The 22,045-nt window shown below is 36.4% G+C and overlaps 2 protein-coding genes across 2 annotated transcripts; both read right to left on the bottom strand.

Annotated features, from left to right (window-relative positions):
• Positions 1 to 75: 75 nt before the first annotated feature.
• On the bottom strand, positions 76 to 1,209 carry LOC145617480 (fasciclin-like arabinogalactan protein 11). The gene has a single exon (XM_081672183.1). It carries the CDS (start codon positions 904 to 906, stop codon positions 178 to 180), a length of 729 nt encoding a protein of 242 aa, XP_081528309.1. The 5' UTR covers positions 907 to 1,209; the 3' UTR covers positions 76 to 177.
• Positions 1,210 to 2,600: 1,391 nt separating this feature from the next.
• LOC145617479 (dnaJ protein P58IPK homolog) lies at positions 2,601 to 10,870 on the bottom strand. The gene is made up of 9 exons (XM_081672182.1): positions 10,507 to 10,870; positions 9,250 to 9,415; positions 6,999 to 7,200; positions 6,248 to 6,408; positions 6,074 to 6,167; positions 5,707 to 5,919; positions 5,485 to 5,562; positions 4,641 to 4,859; positions 2,601 to 3,230 (listed from the first exon to the last, which is right to left on the bottom strand). Exons 1-9 carry the CDS (start codon positions 10,640 to 10,642, stop codon positions 3,039 to 3,041), a joined length of 1,461 nt encoding a protein of 486 aa, XP_081528308.1. The 5' UTR covers positions 10,643 to 10,870; the 3' UTR covers positions 2,601 to 3,038.
• Between the last annotated feature and the right edge of the window lie 11,175 nt (positions 10,871 to 22,045).

The raw sequence follows: 22,045 nt of genomic DNA, 5'->3' as shown, positions 1-22,045 counted from the left end.
TTCAATTTCCATACTATCCAAGGTTACCAAGAATAATGAGAATTTTCATTGAATTCAAGAAGCAACAAAGGCAGCAGTACACAATATTATCTCAGCATACCATCAAACAAAACTTTAACTGGATACAATAATCCTCAAAAAGAATAAGCAAGGAAGAAATTAAAGTAGTTAACAAAATCATAGAACTGTATAGATTGAAGCAGCAACCAAAGAGATGGCAAAGACCACCTTACTCAACCTAAACTTCGCGAGTTCACTGGCACCAGAAGTATCAGTACTATCATCAGTGTCATCTGATGTATCAGCTGCCTTGGCACCCTTCTTCGGCTTACTGGCTTCTGGAGCTGGCGCAGGTGCTGGTGTTCTGAAGAATGCCAAAGGAAGAAGCACTTGATCCACTTGGTAAACAGCCAACTGCCCATCACTGTAAATGGAATTCGACACTGTTGTATTGACGACACCAGTAGTTATATTCACTTGGTTTCCAGAGGTGGTGACATTTAGTGGATACTCGCCATCATTGCTATTCCCAGCCTGTGTCCTCAACGGGTTGCTTGCTGTCTGAAATTCAGATTGAGCTATATAGTCAGGGAGTATATGAAACTGCACTAGCTGCACCTTCTGTTGGTCTGACAGGGAGTTCAGCAGCCCTGATTTAAGGCTAGAAAAGGCGTTGTCAGGTGGGGCGAATATTGTGAGGCCAGAATTCGAGTTGTTGAGCTGATTGTTGATTTGATCTGCTTCTTGAGTGGTCTCTAGTAGCTTAATAAACATCGTGAACTGACCAGCTTTTGAAAGAATCGCCGTTACATTTGTAGGTCCTGCAGGTCCAGGAGCCGGCGCCTGTGCTTGACCCATAGTCTGAACAAGGACCTGCAGAAACAATGCTACAACAAAGAGCTTCATTTTCACTCTTTTGTGTTTGTTCTTCTTTTGGATGAAGGTGTGATATACAATCCCTTGACAGAGGTTATGTTATATACTATATTGAATCTTTTGTTAGGTATAAATATAAAGATTAAAATTAAATTTAAGTTGGATTGACAACCTCAAACATTTAGGTGTGACAGAAATAATGTTGTTGAAATAGTGAGCATGTTTTGCTTAGCAAGGCAGGAAAGTTCTTTTTGCAGAAGATATTATAGCAATCTTTTAATTGCTTCTTGTTTAGGACAACTTGAAAAGTAAATTAAAAGCTTTGTTTTCAAGGTTTATGTGCCATCATCATCTTCCATAGATCAAATTGGTTGAAATTGGTTCATATTTTGACAGATGAACTGTAAATTATGTTACTTTTGGTTTTGAAATGCAAGATTTGGCCTACTTGTGGGTCTGATTCTCTCCATTAGTGGTGGGTGCTATGTTAGAGTAATCCTGTGTGTCAAGTTTATCAAAGCATCCATCATCAAGAGTACACCCAACATATCTTTTTTCTCCATCCAATTGCTCACTTTGAGCTTTCGAAATAAGCGAGTGATCAAATAACAGGCTCAAGTGTACTTATCTTTTAATTGAGTGAACGAAATATCGGACTTGAGTGTAACTATCTTTAGATACACAAGGGTATATAATAGAATTTGTTTAAGTATTTAGATCGAAGAAAAATTTGTTTATAATATAATTTTTGTACAACATGAAAGTTATTTATTATTTTACTAATTGGTTGTTGGTGCAGATTATTGGGACTGCACTAAATAGGAAGGACCGTGTATACGATCTCCCGCAACAACAATTGGATTGCGGGATTGAAACAATATACCCATAACTGATCATCGAATCCGAATTAGCCCGTGAATCGTGTTGAACACTAAAAAAAAAAATATATTATTTTTTGGTGGATAGATAACAATTTGCCAATTATTTGTTACGCTGGCATTTTCTTGGACCAAATTATGTGTTTTTTTAGTAGTAATACAACAACCGAAATTTTTAAGAAACATATCTTTACAATCAACCAAGCTAATTTTGGCCTATTTGTAAGGACCTTAGGATCCCTTTAAGTGTGGGGATCAAGTGATCCTTTACCCTTACCTACATACAAATACCCATAGTAACATCAAACTTTTTTTTCTTTATATTTATAAAATTATTTTCAATTAATGAAAATCAAGACAAAGTTTTATCATCACCAAATTCTACCTTTTCCGAAGAAAGAAAAAAGAAAATTTATGATATAAGTCTTGATGTATTTGTCTATAGTATTCATAATCTTATGAATGATTGGCTTCCTGCCTTATACACATGGTGAGAACTATTTGTTCAAGTGGTACCACAATTGCTTTTTCCTATTTGCATATTTATAAAGTTATTACATCATAAGTATATAACACAGCAAAATTAGTATATAGTTTACCGTTATAATAAAATTAACAGAGTAAACGACTAGACTTTCTGCATGTTTAATGTTTATTCGGACAACTAACAGACTACTAGAAGAGTAATATTTGTTAGAGGGAGTCGTTCTAACAATCTCCCCCGCCTTTGCTATATAAAATGAATTATCATAGTTTATCTCTGTGCGCGACCAAGTTCTCTTGATAGGCAATCTATAGATCTAAAAATTGCAAAGGTTATAACAGCTGAGCAGATGAAAAGTACGCTACCAAAACAAAATTTGATTCTATTTCATATCTCACGTAACAATACAAGTATAAAGCTGGTGTCAAACTTCATTATGTCGCCAAACAGGAAGAACCTAAGGCAATACATTTGTTACCCTCAAAACTCATCTAAAGACTAAAGCATATGCATCTCCCCAATTTTATTTTCTCATCACTATGTTGACCCAAAAAAGATAGATTACAATTAGATTACAGAACACAGATATGCAGTAAGGAAAAGGCCTATTCTTCTTGGGAAAATGGATCGATCAAGTTTTGGATGAAGCTTCTTTTTCGACCAATAAAGATTCAGCGAAGGCTGAGGATTTGATAGATACCAATCAGGTGTTAGTGAAAAAAAAATAATCAGGTTGCACTGTTGAGCTTAATTCTGACTTCAATAATGCAGAAAAGATCCACAGGCAACAGCATAGCACCTTAGAAATGAAATCCTCCAAAGTCACCACCAGGAAAGCCTCCTTCGAAATGAAATGTATACTGCTGTCCACCACCACCACCAAAAGGATCAAATCCACCAAATCCATAACCACCGCCACCACCACCCATCCCCATGCCTTCTTCATCCTCTCCTCTGTCATATCTTACACGTTTTTCTTCATCCCCTAGAACCTGCAAGAGAAAATGCCACAATTGAGTTTCTGCAGACAAGTAACACATCATGAAACAGCTCAATTCACGGGTCAAAATCATAAGATGGAGCATTTGACAAAAAAAATATATATAAAAATTAAAAAAAAAAAAAAATTGTTGAAGCTGATAGCCTGTTTGGTAACAATGGTACTCGTAATAAATTTGTATGTAAATTTGGTTAGATATCAATGTCCATTCCCATAACCATTTAAGATGACCCCTTGAATTATCTATTCATCTTCACAAATTTTCAAGTTTTCTACTAATACCACCTCTTAAGTGGTAATGGATGGTAATGGAAAAATATAAAAAAACTCGAAGATTATAAGTTGTTTTGCATACTACATTACACTTATAATCCAATCCTATCACCGCAATTTATTACTAGCTACCAAAAGGGCTGTAAGAGATTTCGATGTATAATATACTTCTATAAAGCAAGGTTTTAAATGACTAATAATTTTAACTCTAAGTAGTTATGCCACTACTTATTGGCATTATTGCACACTATAATACAGAGTAGCTCATAGCAATTTGTAGACATTGTACCCAGCCTTACCAATACAATTCTCAAGGGCTCTTTTACTAGACAGCTTCTAGACTTTGATACATAATCAAGCAACAGTCACAATGAAACTAATTAGAAATTTGTAGATATCAACAAGACAGTGACAAAAAGCAGCAATGTGGAAATACATCATTCAGATCAATACATCAATGTGGAACTCATTCAACCAAACCAATGAGCTTAATTCACGTTCACATTCAAGTAATAGAAGAGAACGGTCAGCCTCATGCTTGTGATAACTAATGAGCTTAGTTCATGTTCAGCGGGAAGGAAATAAATACGAACCCACCTAAGGAAATGAAAATACGGTTAAATAAAACATTGCCCTTCTGAGGGCTCTGACTCAAAATGAAAAAGTAAATAAAGTTCTGTATTGCATTTAACTGCTAGCCCGTATAGTTATTTCGAAATATTGATTGAATCTTTAGAGGCATTAGAATTATCGGCAACATGTGCCTAAGCACACATGCATTAAGCATATTCACAGCCACAGCAGAGAAGGTGGCGCAAATCAAGCTTGTCACAATAGCTAAAGAAATAAGTTTGCTAAGTGATCATCAAGCTAACAGCAGTAGCTTAACAAGTGGGCTCAGCCACTGAAAAACCACATTGAAATAGATTACTATGAATATAATATTGGATATATGCTATTAGAAATAGTACTAATGGATGAACCCTTAGCCAACTCATAAGTCTAAATCACATCGAGAAGCATATATTGAATTATTGATGGAAAATTTATGTTGTCTAAGAGGCTGATTAAAAATAAAAAGTGAATCAGAATCATCAAGAGATCAAAGAAATGTTGCACAAAGTCAAACCTCGTATGCAGCCGCGATTTCTCGAAACTTGTTCTCAGCTTCTTCTCTATTATCAGAATTCTTATCTGGATGCCACTGTAAAGCAAGCTTCTTATAGGCACGTTTGATCTCTGCAACAGATGCAGTTTTAGAGACGCCCAAAATTTTGTACCAGTCTTTTCGTTTGCTCAACTTTAGAGCTTTCTCAGCCCTCATTAGTGCTTCTCTGATGCTCCTGTCCTGTACATTGGGCACAATAATTGTTCAATATATAAAGACATGAAACTAGGCGATAGAGTTAACGCAAGTTATATTTTAACTAAACCATGTTCAGCAGATAGCATTCATCGCAAAGATATTTTATCAATACAGATCGTGTTCATTTATATGCAGCTACATCACCAAAAAATTCAATCACAGACTCTACTCAGTCATGGACTAGAAAGGCTGTAACTGCAACTTATTATTACAAACACTTTAATTAAATAAATGAATAGATTTGGTGAAAAAGTAAGCTCAGTTTGTTCACGAATTGCTTCTACTACTAACACTTCAGATATTAAAAACATGCAGCAAAAAAGTTCTAAAACATTATCTCAGTAAAAGAAAATGTAATGTCCAAACCCAACAATTTAAATTCAAGCTCAAAGAACCGAGGGAAAGAGATTAAAAGAGCCAATGGAAAAGAAAATAGGAATCCAACGAATTAGATGTTGTATAAACCAAAGCAATAATAATGTGAGCACGATAAGTCACAAAGGATCAAAGATTCGCCAATTCTACCGTCAAAAAAATGTGCAGAAAACATATGCAATTGATACTAATAAACACCGCAAAACTATTAAAGTTATCCAAGACAGCCAACCTGGGATTTTTGAGCTGCATTTTTAAGATCTTCCACTGCCCCTTCCCAATCTTCCACCAATAGTTTTGCTTCACCCCTCTGAGTAAGTCACATGAATATCATCAGAAAAATTATGAATTCACTGATCAGACAATCTTATTTAATCAATCTGGTTAGGTTGTAATCATCCCATAATTTATTAAGCTTACAAGTAAAATTTAGTAACTGCAAGTGAATGCTAACCTGTACCAAAGCCTCAACAAGCTCTTCATCAATGTTTAAGACTTCCGTGCAGCTATTCACAGCATCTTTACCTCTACCCAGTTTCACCAATACCTTACACAAACCAAGATGAAGATGCACATTATGTGCAATATGAACAGGGTCTAGAGCAAGAGCTGCTTTATAGTCCTCTACTGCAAGACGCAATTTACCTTTCTCTACATTTGTTTCTGCCTGTGAGAAGCAATTGGTCAAATATCAATCAGTTAAACTGAAAAGGAAAATAACATGAGTGTCAAATCGACTCAAATGACAAAACTTCCCTGACTCCCACCACTAAAAAAATTACTAAAATAAATCATGCATGGATATTGTTTTAGCCACATACACTTTTTGTCTTCTTTTGCAAATTTTTCAATCCAAAATATGCTTTCTTCAATTCGCTGTGCTCTGGATCTAGGCGAAGTCCTTTTTGGTAATGTCTAAGAAAATAAAGACAAATTATGAATTTTAAACATAATAAAAAGACATTACACATGTAATCATAAATTTTTGTCCAAACCTCATGGCCACATCATGATCTGCCAAATAGTAATAGGCACGACCTCTAACCAACAAAGCATCAAGGTTGTTCTCATCTTCTTTGAGAATATAACCAGTCTCAGCAATAGCACCTGAATAATCTTGTGATGCCAACAACAATTTCACCTTCAGAAGTTTAGCCTGCCACATCATTAAGGTAACTTTATTAAACAAGTTCCCCAAATATTTGAAAATCTTGAAAGACTTGGTGAATGATGCTCCCTCCGTTTTTTTTATTATTATTAGTATATTTTATTTTTTTATTTGCATCACTTTCCTTTTATGGTTGTTTTTTATTATTATTAATATTTGCATCACTTCAATAAAAAGTACTCCATAACTTTATACTCCCTCCGTCCCTAAATTACATTTCTCTTTCTGTCTATTATGTGAGGAATTAATGTTAGAAAGAGGAATGTAATTTAGGGACGGAGGGAGTACCATATTTTAATATTCTCTCTCTTGTTTTAAACCCCACTCAAATTAATTTATCAATTCTCTCTTTCATGGTCCCCACTACTCTCTCTCTCTCACACATACTTTCACTTTTACGGTCCCCACATCACTTTAACCATAACAAATTATCCATCCCCTCACATTATTATTATACTATACCAAATTCATTCTCCTAAAACTCCGCGCAGCAAGTGATGCAAATAAAATAATAAAAAAAAAAATGGAGGGAGTAAATAAATTTAAAATATAAATAAAGAAAAGAAAAAGATGGACACCTTTGAGCATGCAGGAGAGAAAACAAGCACAACTTTGTCAACATACTCCAACGCTTTCTTAAGATCTCCTGAATCATACAGAGCAGAAGCTGTTTCCAGAGCACTTCGAGCTTGATGCAACTGAGAAAGCTCCTTTTCAGCAGCAACATTTCCAGGCTTGAGTTCTAGATACTTATTATAATTGACCTCTGACTCTTCATACCTACATTTGACAGATGACACATCAAGAATAGAACTCATGAGTTCAAGTATCTAATTTAACAAAAATCTCATAAGGATAAGATAGGAAGGGAAACAAAATAATGCATCAGAAACTTTTTTTTACAAAAATAATACAGAGTATTCTCCCATGATTAGTGTAAAGGTTTTCATCCACTTGCCACAAAATAACTTTAACTATAAAAAGATACATATGTGGAAAACTGGATCATCCCCATTTATGGTGGTTAAAAATGTAAAGATGGTACTGTAGCAGGTAACCTGTCGGCAGGTGGAAAGGGGATGTTTGGAATGATCTACAAGACTTGTGATTGTATTGAAAGGTTTTTCAACACTCCCAACATTCAATTTATGCTCAACTACTTGCATCAATATCATGGCCAAGCAGATCAATAAAGTCCAAACAGCTCCAGCCACCAGCCGGCCGCATTGACCAGTGGAAGCATCAAAATGCTATATGACATGCAAAAGTCATTAAACTGGTTATATGCCCTAATTAAACTTAATGATTTCACGCTAGTGATACTCATGGTGACAACTTTACAGCCTCTTGACAAATTGCATCGGGAAGTAAAAGTGGTTGGGTAGGAAAATACAGATAATTTACTCCATGTCTTACTTATAAGTGACAAAATCACAAAACAGGCACGGCAGGACTCTTACATGAACAGCAGCGTAACACAGTGCTTGACGGTGCCACAGACTGAGCTCATGCAAAGCACATACAATACAAGACTTGAGCAGCAAGGCAGCAACTAGGAGATTCCTACTCTGCTAGGAATAGAATTCTTCACAGATTTTAGTTTTATTTTCAGTGGATTAACACACGGTTTACTAATTCCCTTAAAAAAAGCATTTTACGTGTGCAAAACATTGCTTAAGATTATCCTAAACTCTGTTGTTTTTCTGTTATATTAAGAGCTCCAAAAGGTATGTTGTTAGAATATGCAGCTAACATTACTACTCTTAATAATTATTCAACTTATGTGATTAAAGATGTTAAGTTGAAGTTTACTTTAAAACATGTGTGAGAATCCGATATAGTTCAAGCCTGGTCCCTTTGCTTGCATCTCAGATGGCTGTTTTTGATATGTTTGATCATAACTGTACTGTTCAGATTCATTTAATTCACAGCTAAGAGCCTCTTAACCCGGTTTTTGGTTGGTCTATTTGATTACACTATTTCATTTACTAATCACAAGATTCCAATTCATGAATTTTCGGCCATAAAAAATTATCTTCCAAAATATATCTATTACTCCCTCCGTTTCATAATGATGTTCCTATTTCGCAAATCGATGCAAAATTTTACCCATCTTTGACCGCAAATATCTTTAATCTCACACTAGCAAAAATTATAAAAGTTAGATATTAATAATCTACTCACCAAGACGAATCAAACTAGATCCCACATGACTATATTTGCTCTTATAGATTAAGAGAAATTTAGAAGATTCTCTCTTTCTTAAAAAAGTCAAAGATTCAAAACAGGAACATCATTGTGGAACGGAGGGAGTATCTCAAAAGAAAACAGTTTGAGAAATTTGAGTTTGATGTAGAATTATTAAACACAACAAAACATGTAGATTATAAGGTACATGGCTTTGCCACTTCGCAAAAATATTGGTCTACCAAACAATTTTTGGAGCTTCATGAATCTTGACCCATTAACAATGTAAACAGTAGATATATATATGCTTTACTAGTTTACTACAGTCACTAGTTCAAACGGTTCATGGAGGTTACGCAATCTGTATCTATGCCATTGCAAAAGACTTTTTATGCTGTTGTAACAGATTGTAGTGATAATTTTAATATCATGCCTCAATTGTTATTACAGATCACAAATTCATCTCCAATCATATACACAATCATTGTAAAAGATATGCATAAACACAACAAACTTCAAGTATTGGTCTGTAAGACCGCTAAATGAATCACAAACCACAAGACTAGTTGTTAGCCTGTTAATTCAGCAGAATAACAAAAACTTAATTGAGAAAATTTTCAGAGAAAAAAAAAAATAACAAACCTGCACAGCTGACGAAGGATATTTGCCCGTCGTGAATATGCCTCCGAGAGTGTTGGATCTGCCTCAATAGCAGCATTAAGATCCTCCAGTGCCTCACTATAACGTTTCACTTTTATACTTTGTTCAGCCTTTTGCAGTAAATCATCTGCTTTCACAGGAATTCCATCTGCATAGCAGGGATATGAGCATCAGGTACATTGTACAACGTACATAGCAATAGGGAAAAACAAAAACCACAATTGTCTTCAAACACTGGCTAGTCAAAACAGATCGTAGACGGGCTACAATTAGTAAATTGAAACTATTTATAATTTTAACACTGCTTTTTTTACCTCTTAATTTAAGGATTTAGATATTCTTAAATTGAAAATACTAGTATTACATATGGCAACAAAATATGTTAATCTCTGAGGTGTATTAGGCTCTGAGTTTAACTTGGCCAACGAAATACCAAAGAAAGAGTGTGAAACTATCCTCAAAAGCTTAACCTCTAATTAGGTTTGACAATACAACTTCGCTAACTCGCTAAGGCAGTGCTTGATGATTGTGCAAAATCAAAGAACATGTGGTAGATACAATTCTATCAACAAATATTCCAAACTCGATACCACTTATTGAATAGGATCTGTATACACTTTCATTCGCGAAGTCCTATGATAAAACAACGATACAGAAAATCAAGTCATCCATAATTATGTATGAATTATAAGTCATCCAAGCAATAAGCATAGCAAAATTCATCTCACCAGCTACCAAAACTCACCCTAACAGCAACCAAAAGTAACCTTATAACTACGTAAAAATTGCTGTTAGACAACATTCTTGTAATATACATTGCAAAATACAAGCACATCTTAATTATATATACCCAATGTTTAAGCAGCACAATATATCAAAGCAAAATTCTATCCCAGATAACCCAAGAAAGCCGTGACGAATAGCGACAATCGAAGATCAATAAAACCAATACAATGTCGATCACATTCCATTGCAATGCCCAACTCAGAACCATAAATGCTTAAAATTTAGCTAATCAAGTCCAACGTATTTCCAAAAAAAACTTTTTATTCCGTAGTTCAATATTATTAGACATTTAATATGTAAAATTTGACATAATAACGACAAAATCACACAAAAATTTACCCAAAAAAATTGGATTATGAACCCTTAAATTAAGCACCGCTACCACACTCAATCAAGTGAAGAACACAAATTCAACAAAAATCCATTAAAAAAATCAAAAAAAGGGAAATTTACCTGAAGCAGAAACAAGAGGTTGAAGAAGAAGAAGGTGACAAGCAAGAACAAAGTTGAGGATAAAAATGGTGAAGATGAATCCTCTCCATGCAACCATATCAATGGAGAAAGGGAAAATACGGTGAAGATTAATCATTCAAAAAGATTGAATCTTTAAATAAATTTCTGCAGATTTATAGTTTGTGATTAAAAGATTTGTGATGGATTTGTAGAGTTTGATTAGAATTAGAATTGAGATTTCCTGGTAATTTTGGGTTTTCAGGGAGGAAGAAAAGAAAGGCGGGGGAGGATTCGAAAGTCCTTGGTGGCAGTCCACGTAAATGTAACCTATGGGTGATTGCCACCTGGGATTTTTACGCAATTTCTTGGTATTACCTTTTATGAAAAAAAGTTTGGCCTCTAAGAAGCTGCCACGTCGACATAGATCTAGAACTCAAGAAAAAAAATAAGTGCTACACTTTGACGGATATGTAATTTTATTGACCTGATATCTGGATATGAGGCATTTTAAAGGGAGAAGGCATTTTAAAGGGAGAAATGTTTTTTTTTTTTTGACAAGAAGACAAAGGATTTCATTAATGAAAGATAGCCGACACTTACAAACAATTCATAAAAAATCTAAAATTCCAATACAAGTACAAATCACCTTAAAACTAGTTTTATCGCAGATTCGATCAACGATCGCCTTAATAAAAAACTTCATCTGAAGCAATACAATCTGTGAGTTAGCACTAATTCGGCTTCAGATCCACGGATGAGTAGTTGTTTGGGTGAGGAAACTCATATGGCCTTCTAGATACTTTCGGAGACGATGAAATCCTAAATCTTCAATTTTTAGCACACGAACACACAAAAATAATTCTAATTGAATAAACCTCATCAAAAAGATGGGATTCATTATTGAAAGCAAATAAAAAAGTTTATTGGGGCTTACCACCGATAAAACCACCGGTGGAAGCCCCTATAAAAATTTACAATTGCGATCAGAAGAAAAGAGATGGAAGAGAAGAGAAAAAAGGAGAAGAGTGAAGGAAAACCTTCAAAAAAGCAGAAAAATATCTAGCAATAGAGGCTAGAAAAACCCTCCCAAGGGAAAACCCTAGAGGGAACCAAAAAACCCTTCCAAGGAGAAAACCTAGAGGGAAAATATTGAGTATTTCCTTCATTTTTACTTCCTCATCTGGACATATGGAGCGGATAGAAAATGTAAGTTATTTTCTTATTTGCATTGGAATCAAAAAAAAAATCGTGAACCATTGATATCGGTTTTGTATTCTCCGAATCTCGATTTAAATCTTATAATTTTAAGATTTTACAATTCATTTATGTCACACGATTCGATTTATGATTCTACCCGATTTTAATATAGGTATTATCCCTTGGTTGGTTAATGGGTAAATAACTATTATCTATAAATAATTAGGTTTCAATCTCAATATTTCAATATATTTAATTAATTTAGATTTGACGTCAGCATGTCGATAGAATCTTACGATTCTACGATTTGAGGAAGACAAAGATAGCTACACACAACTCTTCTATAATACGACACACAGTCTCGCATTTGCTGGCCTATCCCTATCTGTCGACCATTGTGATAGCCCTTTCCGATTCAAAGTAGAATCCCAATTTTAATAATTTTGCCCATAATAGAAATAGCGTATGGACCCTCTAATAGTATTAACGGTTACAAGATTAAGCTAATAAAAATGTCTTGTTCAAAATTTTTTTTTTTTTTTTTTTGCCAATAATTAAAAAGATTTCATTACCCTGATAAAAGATAACCAAATGTCACTTACAAATTAAACAATTCCTAGAAAATCTAAAATTCCAACACAAGTACAAATCACCTTATAACTAATTACATCACATATTTGATTAACATTCGCCTTTAAAAAAAGAACAAACAAGCGAACAAAATTCATCTAAAGCAATACAATTTATAGGTTCGCACTAATTCAACTTGAGATACACTAACTAATAGTTGTTTGAGTGAAAATACTTATATTGTATCTTCTAATACTTCCGAAGATAGTGAAGCCCTAAATCTTCTTCCTCGACAAACGAACAAGTAAAAAATTAAATTAAGCCTAATATAGTAACCACCATCTTAAAGATGGGATCTATTTATTGAAAGTAATTAAAAAGTTTATAGGGCTTATCACCGGTGAAATCCCCTACAAAGATTCACAATTGAGACCAGAACAAATTAGATGAAAGAAGAAGAGAGAAAGGCATAAGAGTGAAGAGTGAAGGAAAACCTTCAAAAATACAGAAAATAATCTAACAATGGAGGCTAGATAAACCCTCTAAAGGAAAAAAAAAAGAAAAAAAAAAAAAAAAACCCTAGAGGGAACAAGAAAAACCCTCCAAAAGAGAAATCCTCAAGGGAACTTTGTTGGGGTTTGATGAGTCCGACTCATCGCGGAAGAAAACCCGAGCCAAGATCACACTCACAATAAATATAATCAAAATGGCATAATAAACATAATGAACAAAAGAGATTAAGAGAAGAAGTAATTACTCTGATCTCGTAGCGTGCTTCGCTCGTACCTTGAGCTCTTACTTCGGAAAGCTTGAGTTTCGCGTTTAGGGGAAACCTCCTACGGTAACCACCCGTAACACTCTCCGACGAGGTCTATTGCTTAGAGGTTTGCTAAGCCCGACCAAACTACTCGAGTAATTATATGTGTTCAAAGGTTTTCTTAATGGAGATGCCTTTCCAACACCTTATTCAAGTGATTTTTCCCATACCCTAACTTGGGTATTTATAGGGAAAAACATGAGTAACATTTGTTATTCCATCAATGTGGGAGAATTTATTATTCCTTTTATTTTTAAATTAAAAACAAAAGAAAATAAACATCAACTAATTAATTAACAAGTGTCACACTTAGAGGGAGGGTTAAGTAAGGACCACTTGGGAAAGGGGGGGACCAAACTTGCTCCCCAAGGCTCCCCCATAACCGGCCACATGCACCCCTCAAGCCCTAATCAATGCGAGCCACGTGGCAGCCCCATCCAAGGCACCCAAGCAGCCTTGCTAGCGTTTAGTGCTTGCAGCTAGGCTTGCTGCCTTGGCCTAGCAGAGCGCTCGCACGCGCGCCAGCCCAGCAAGCTTGCTTACTGCTCGCTGCTGGGCTTGGTGCACTATACGACACCATGCTAGCTGCTGCCCGCACTCCCTGCAAGCACTGATAGCATCATGGCGCGCCATAGCTGCTGATGCTATATACGTGCCTTGATAGCTAGCTGGCGCGCCATAGCAGCTACGACTATGGATGTGCCTTGCTAGCATTGGTGCACTAGCACGCACCATCCAGCCATGGGCTTGGCATGGTGCGCTTGCTAGCCACCTTGCTTTGCTCGGGGCATTTCGATGCTAGGGTATTTTGGTAATTTTGTTAATTAATTATTAATTTTTCCGTCTCGTCTTTTATTATTTTCGACTCGACTTCCGATGCTCGGTTTCGACGCTCCTAGATCGATTTTCGACGTCTAAATATTAATTACTCAAGTGACGCATTAATTCCTTCCGAATTAATTCGTCGTGTTGGTTCGTTTGTTGCTTGGGGTGTGACCCGAAGGGTTCAGTCAAGATTAAGCTGTATTATTAATTATACATTAATATTACTGATCGGAAGCGGCCTCAACCTAGGCATTCCGATCACTTGACCTCACTGAATACTTAGCTTTCTAATAATTCCGAATCCTATATCAAGATTAATACACTTGTTCGAAGGACACCATTCCTTCAATCTCTTACTTTTCTTTCCGGACAAGTGAGGTTTTAATGTATAGCCCTTTTCCTATGTCACTTATTGTCTCTTCATGAACTATAAGGTAAGGTCATCCTTATTACGTCCAGAAGTGTTTCTTAAAATCCGAGTTTCACTGTCAATAAACAAATGATTTCTAAAATCCATCCGAGCACGGCCATGCATTTTCACAATCTTGCTATTCGAGAGGCCTTGTAAACAACAAAGACATGTTCCCTATTGTTAGTAGGGGGACATTCCCAATCTTGTTATGTCAGCTTCTCTTACTAAGAGGACCTAGCAGCCCGATTGCCGTCATTATAATCCCCATGTACGATAGACGTTTGACCAACATCAAAACGGACTAGTACTCAAACAAGAGAACTCACAATACTCATGGTCGAGGAAAAAAGATTCCGATAGCTATAATGAGAAATATACTTATGACGATTTTAAAATCTCTTAAAGTATTCTCATAGGTCGATCTAGTATGGTTCTAAACCAATACTTGTGTAAATGATTTATGACAATCATAAACTCGTAGAACAAGAAACAGTGCTATAAATCATACTACACACTAATCTCAACTGGTCATTAATCGTCCACCATTTTAAATGACCTTGATTAGGGATATTTTTTTATTAAAATATTCAATGTTCACTTAATAGGTATTTCTTTATCCAAGACATTGTGTTGATACCCTATTTTGAATATTCTCAAAATAGAATGGACTCAGTATTTCATTCTAAACCACAATTAAATAGCAACGGAGTGATAAAAATTGCAGGATAATTTAATTAGTCCAAAAACTAAATGTTTTATCGTAGTGCTTTACATTAAAATTGTCCAAAATTAATTAAAACACAAAATGAGGAAATCAAAGCTAGTCTTCGATGTGCCTAATTCCCATTGCCTCAACGTGCTCGTTGTGCTTCACTTGAGACAAAGGTTTAGTAAGTGGATCAGCTACATTGTCGTCCGTTCCAACTTTGCAAATTTTGATTTCACCTTCTGACTTCCACTCTCTAATCATGTGAAATCGCCTCTGGACATGTTTGACCTTTTGATGTTCTCATGGCTCTCTGACCTGAGCAATAGCCCCATTATTGTCACATTAGAGGTCTATTGGACCCTTGATGGAGGGTACAACATCAAGTTCACCAACGAACTTGCAAATCCAAACTGCCTCAGATGTTGCCAAGTATTCGGCTTTAGTTGTAGAATCTGCTGTTGTGCTTTGCTTAGAACTAGAGTAGGAATGGATTGGTCCCCCCGCTCGAATGACGGAAAATACGCACACACAAGGCTCTCTAGATATGGTCAAGGTGTGATACGCATACTAAGTGTATGTTTTATTAGTGAGTGCGTGTAAGTGACATATTATGATTCTTGTGTAAGACCATGGGACTAAGTGATTAGACTCAATTAAGGACTAAATACGGCTACCACCATTAATAAACTGATTAAACTAATTAATAAAACTGTTTAATTAGACTCATCGTGACGACTCGAGCAAGAAACTGGATCGTTGCCAAAGCAACAGGAACGTCGCCGCGCACTAAAGTGCAGCGCTAGATGACAAGGTTGTCATCAGGCGTTGCACACCAATGTTTGGCGCCACATCCCATACTTTTGCACCATTGCTGGAACATCGGTCTGGGACTCACTACACCAAAAACTAGAATAAGAAACGCAAGATACAAAACGGTTAACTTAGATAAGCGATCTCTAGGATTATATAGAACGCATATCTAAGTTCACCGTTCTATATGATTTATTTTATTATTTTTATTAAATTGTGATTTTATTATATAGAACGCATTTCTTATTTAACCGTTCTATTTCATATATCCAAAATTTTACACTCACAATATAGATCGCCCCTCCTAATTAACCGTTCTATATGTTTAACATTATTATTTTTATTTTAAAAAAAATATATATCATACCAAAAGGCCTAAAATTCTAACCCTAACTCCTCTTTCCTATTAGCCGTCATACAGTCATTCTCTTTCATAACTTCCCCTCTTCTTTCCTCCTATGAAACTCTTTCTGCTTTCTCTTCTACCTTCATGCCTTAGTGTTCTAAAAACTCCGAGCTAAAGCTCGATTAAACTCCAAGCATCCGATGTAACAAAAACTACGGTGTGCGAAAATCCGTCATCTTCTTCCTCTGTTAACAACTAGCCTTGTTTTAAGCCCCAACTCCGATACAATTAATGCGATGTGCTTGTTTTTAGCCTTGATATTGTTTTGATTTGGATTAAATTCTGATTTTTATCTTTGATTTATGGGTGCTTGTTGTGACTTCACTATTTGCTTGCATTATCGGTGGAGGCGCTGTGGTGGTTGAGGTCCGACCTTGGTGGAAGCGCTGATGGTGGTTCAGGTTGGTGTTGAAGTGTTGTTGGTGGTTCAAGTTGGTGGAAGTGCCGCTGCGGTTGAATTAGATTATTAAGTGGTTTTGAATTTAAAGGGAAAATCAAATTGGTGTTCTTCTGAAGTTGTAAACACATTGATAATTATTTAGTTAGGTTAGAGAATTGTATCAAAATGTACTTGAGATGTAATTACAATAAAGTTTGTTTTAATTAATTTGGCATCTGACTCACTTTTACAATTGTAACAATTTTATTTATTGATTGATGATGCAGATTACGAAATAGTATATATGCAATTTCCATGACGCAAAATTATTATTATTTTTTTTTATAAAAAACAACAAAGAGAACGGTTATCTTTGCTAACCGTTCTCTTTTATTATTTTTTATAAGCATATAAAACAGGAAAGAGAACGGTTATTTTTTGCATATAGAACGCCTCTTGTAACCGCTCTCTTTTCCCTTATATATAGAATGCCTCTTATGCCCGTTCTGTAAACTTTACACATCGCTTAGCAGAAGATCGCCTCTGAGATGATCTGTAAGGCCTATTATAACCGTTCTCTATTCCGTTTTTTGTAGTAGTGACTGTTTCCAGTATTTTTCTCTAAGAGGACAGACCTAAAGTTGTACTAAGTCAATATTAATTAATTTATTAGCCTTAACGTTACTCTAATTAATTAATTAATTAGGCAAAGTCCTTTTAGTCATTACTTGGTTTAGTTAGACTTAATCACAAGTCAAACAAACAATTAGTGTAAACACACATAGGTTATGCACAAGCAAAGAATGTACTAGTAGTCAAGTAAGTATAATATGATGTAATAAGTTTGTAACCTAACCATGGCTCTAGTTCTCTGAAGTTCAAGGATAAGTGTTAGTCAAAAAGGGGTCCATGTTTATGAGTCCGAATACATCGCGCCGAAGCCTTACCTTTGGAAGGGTTGGCACGTATGGATGGGACCCCGCAAGTTAAACTTGCTTCCACGGTTTGGTGGATTCACAAACTCGGATGTACCCGTCGTTGCCAGAAGCGTTCGATTGGGTAGATGGAGCGTGAACTCCCAGAGGGTTATGGCCATATGTAGAACACATATGGGTTTAGAAAAGAGAGAAAAACTCAATCAGGAAGTAGAATCGAGCTAACAGTACTAGAACTAGTTAAAACAAGAAGGCAAATTTCTGGCTTGATATTGGAAGAACTAGGTATAGACAACAGGGACTGGCGCCAGGAGATGACTCTGTCGCCAGACAACATTGCTTTCGTAGGCAACAGAGCCATCGCAAGGCGCTGGCTTTGTTTTCTTGGCGCTAGTTCCTATATGCCTCAGCAGCATTCTGTGTTCTTAGAATTTTCCAACTTTTCCAGTATTATTTCGATTCTAGTTGTGAAAGATATTTCTCAAATTTCCTATGTGTAAAAATCCTAAGTTTTTGACTCATTACGGATGCTCTTTCCAATGAGGACCTTTTTTATGCATATGACAATAATGTTAATCAAAATTACATACATGAAATACTTAGAACTTTTTGAGTCTCATCCGCTCATTCTAAATCATTGCCGAAATAAATTTAAGGAATTAAAATAGAAATCCTCCCAAGCGGTGTCGCTAAAAACTGTAGTGAATATTTCAAGCATTATCCCAAACTTGAACCCCACTGTGATCATACACTTAAGCATGGTGGCATCCAAAGGGAAGGAAGGTAGAGCAAAAGAGTCGCCAACAAGTTTTAGAAACTTGTAAACCGTTCACAGGGTGAAGGTTACACCCCTTAACGATCCATGTGATCGTCAACTCCAATAGGTCTGGAATCGTGACTGGTGTTTGGGAATTGAATGAGGGTACGAATCCAATCTAAAAGAGAAAGAACTCGCCCTATAATATAGGCCTCTACTTTATTCTACTCGTATTCATGTGCGCTTTTTGACTAACATGCAAACATTAGGTTAACCCTAAACCTGTTTAATCTATGTTGGTTGAATTATAATGCACAAATAAATCTATTATTGGGGATCACTTGAATTAAAATCATATTAGCCTAAACCAAATTATTAATTATCTTATTAAGCGTGATTTAAAGTACAAATTCCCTTTAAACCTGCAGAAAAGGCGTGATCAAGCAATAAAAAAAATATATACCAAGCAACATAATAATAATCTGAAAGGAATGGTGTCCTTCGAACAAGTGTATTATTCTGATAGCGGGTTCAGAATTATTAGAAAGCTAATATATTCAGTAATGTCAAGTGATCGGAATGCCTGGGTGGAGGCCGCTTCCGATCAGTAATATTAATATAATTAGTATTACAGCTTAAACTTGACTGAACCCTTCGGGTCACACCCAAGCAAATATATGCGAACCAACTCGACGAATTAATTCGGAAAAAATTAATTCGTCGCCTGAGTGTTAAATATTTAGACGTCGGTAATTCGAGCTTAGAGCGTCGAAATCGATCGTCAGAAGTCGAGTCTAAAATGATAAAAGACGAGACGCGCAAAATAATAATAAATCGACCATATTTCCGAAAATACCCCTAGCATCGGAGTGCCCCGAGCATCCGAATGCTAGGGGCAAGACAAGCTAGCACACCGTGCTAGCAACCCCGGCCAGCCGCGGCTAGGCACAGCAGCAGCAGCAGCTGGTGCGGGCTGGGCTCGGGTCAGGTGCGGGCTGGTGCGGGCCGGGCTCGGGCTTGGCTCGTGGCTTGGCTCGGGCCATAGGGCCATGAATAAAGGGGAAGCTTGGAATATGGGAGTAAGTGGGAGAGGACATGTGGCACAAGGAGAGTATTGAGTGGGGAGCAAGTATGGTCCCCTACTCTCCATGTGGTCCTCACCAACCCATCTCACATGGTGATGCCACTTGTAGATTTATTATTAGTTTGCAATTTTAATTTAATTTAGCTTTAAATTAATTTGTGGAATTTCATGATCCCACATTGATGGGATAGAAATTCCCACTCATACTTTCCTCTATAAATACCAACCTTGAGATTTGGAGTAAAGGGCTTGAGTGGGAGTTAAAAAGAGCATTCCATAATTTTTGGGAAAACTCTTAAACTCTCATAACACTCCGGTTTAGGTCGGACCTTGCTAACCCCAAGGTAGTAGACCTTAAAGTTGTGTTCGCCCATTTGTGGGTGGATACCGTCGGAGGCGCGGCGCTTGACGTGCTAGTAGCTTTCAAGTAAGAGCCCCGGGTTTTGGGCGAAGCTCGCTTCGAGGGTAAGATTCGTTATCTTTTCTTTGTGAATATTTATTTATGCTTTGTGATTTTAATTATTGCGAGTGGTTTCTCGGGAGGGGTTGTTTCCGCGGTGAGTCGGACTCACCAAACCCCAACAGAGGTATCAGAGCCCCGCTCGTTTATTTTTATAATCATGTTTTTCAAGGTTTATTTTTTGGCTTAATTTTCTGGTTTATGTTGCTAATTAGATTAGTAGCTCGGTTTTATTTATTTAATCCCGTTTTTAATGTCGAATTTGGCCCAGAACCCAGATTTTCGCCCAAGAATAGTGAATTTTGGCCTCAATTTTATATTGCACGAAGCTAAACCAATTTAATTAAAGATGGTTCTTGGAATTATTTTGGTTATTGCACTTTGAAAATTTTATTAAGTTAGACTTGTTTAAAATTTTATTTTTCTCACCAAATTAGTTCTAAAATTAATTTAGAATTAATTATATTTGTCTCGCGGAAAAAGGGATCAAATCCCAAGGTAGTGGCACGCAAAACGAGGCAATGCACCACCATGGCGAGCCGGGCTGCACAGCAGCCCGCATGTGGCTGCCACGGTGGTTGCGCCGCCTTGATGGTGGGCCACACGCGCGGCAGCAGCCACGCACAGCAGCAGCTCACGTGCGGCAGCAGCAGCCACGCGCGGCTGTGCTGTGGCAGCGGCTCGCGACCGTGTGCCGTGGGCCTTGTGTTCGTGGTCTTGGCGTGTGCGTATGCTTGGGTGCGGTGAGGTGATTAGCCGTAATAGGCTTGATGTTAATTATTTTGCTGTTTATTTATTTTAATTAATTTTGTTCATTTTAATTAAAATTTTGGGAGGCTAGGCCTCAGTTTATTGAGCGACATTGGCAAAATTTCATTTTGACAAGTTTGGGTACTACCGACTTAATTAATTGGATTAATTAAGAAAATGCGGAATTTAGTGGGAGCTTCAATTATTAATGACGTAATTTATATAATCGGTTAAACAACTTTGAGTAGTTTTAATTAGGCGTGTTAATCGGATCAACCACCTAGATTAGTTACTAGTGGGCGCGTTGTTTGAATGCATTTTACTTGTTGTCAATTTTGTAAATTGCATGGGCCATTCACAAATAGTGAATGAATGAATGGAATATATATATTCTCTCTCTCTCACAGGTTTTATGAAATGGCAACTAGTGGGACCCGACTAGGATAGAAAATACGGACTACGTGCCGTTATGTATTTTTGTAAATCTAAGTACGGTCTACGCACCGTTAAGTATTTTTGTACTTTAATACTTAGATTATTCCTAGTTATAGACACTAGTTTTTTGCATAGTTTGGTTAAATCTTGAAGACGGCGTATCTTGGAAGACAAAGCCTTGAAATGCAAATGAAGACCTTTTCAAGATATGAAGATTTCAAGGGGTCATGCTAGTTGCCAATATGCATCTATTATTTCCCTTTATATTTTATGGTTATATATATGTGTGTGAAATATTCGTTAGATGCATGTTTAGGTTTTCTTGATGTTGCGATGATTAGTTAAGTTCACTTAAATCAACCAACATAGAAATCCTAGGTCCCTAATAATATTGAGTAAAACTTGCCTTTCCAAAACAACACTTACTAACTGGACGATGGTGATGGTAGGCTACGCCAAAGCGAGGTGCCATCACTCCTCTAAGGGGCATAAGGCACACCGGGTGTGCACGTTGGTTTTGGTTTAACTCATCGGTATGAGTGAGGAGTCCTCACATACCGTGGCAAAAGAGACACATTGTCAAAGATGCATTAGATGCGACGATTGTCTAACCAAGAGTGGCTTAGAGCCATTAGCAAGGCAATGCTTACCGATAAGATTGAGTGTTTAAGACAAGCCAAAGCATGCTTAACCACTCTTTGTTTCTTCGGATCTTGGAATCGCCTTATTTTCACCAAATAGGGACAATTTTTACGTGTAAATAAGACGTTAAATAAGTATTGAAAATTTACATGAATAAAATTCAATCTTATTTAAGTATTTTTTGAATGGTTTTTCATTTAAATTCTTTCAATTGTAGAATCATGTCTTCAACTGTTAACAACGACCTTATGTACCCGGAACTTCCCGAGAAGTTACCATTTTTGCTCAATTTGGTGAACTTCAAGGAATGGGAAGATGAACTCTGAAAGACTCTTGCTACCTAGAGCATAT

This window comes from Chenopodium album, chromosome 26, assembly GCF_948465745.1.
Source record: "Chenopodium album chromosome 26, dcCheAlbu1.1, whole genome shotgun sequence".
Lineage (NCBI taxonomy): Eukaryota > Viridiplantae > Streptophyta > Magnoliopsida > Caryophyllales > Amaranthaceae > Chenopodium > Chenopodium album.
Note: the sequence above shows the minus strand (reverse complement) of the source record. Positions and strands in the feature narration are given on the sequence as shown.

What these genes read in the sequence shown, in the direction of transcription:
- LOC145617479 (XM_081672182.1), bottom strand. Translation starts at nt 10,642, where the DNA reads ATGATTAATCTTCACCGTATTTTCCCTTTCTCCATTGATATGGTTGCA. An exon ending in ACCTCTTGTTTCTGCTTCAG is followed by an intron (nt 9,416 to 10,506) that starts GTAAATTTCCCT and finishes CCTGCTATGCAG; the next exon opens with ATGGAATTCCTGTGAAAGCA. An exon ending in ATCCTTCGTCAGCTGTGCAG is followed by an intron (nt 7,201 to 9,249) that starts GTTTGTTATTTT and finishes TGTCAAATGTAG; the next exon opens with GTATGAAGAGTCAGAGGTCA.
- LOC145617480 (XM_081672183.1), bottom strand. Translation starts at nt 906, where the DNA reads ATGAAGCTCTTTGTTGTAGCATTGTTTCTGCAGGTCCTTGTTCAGACT.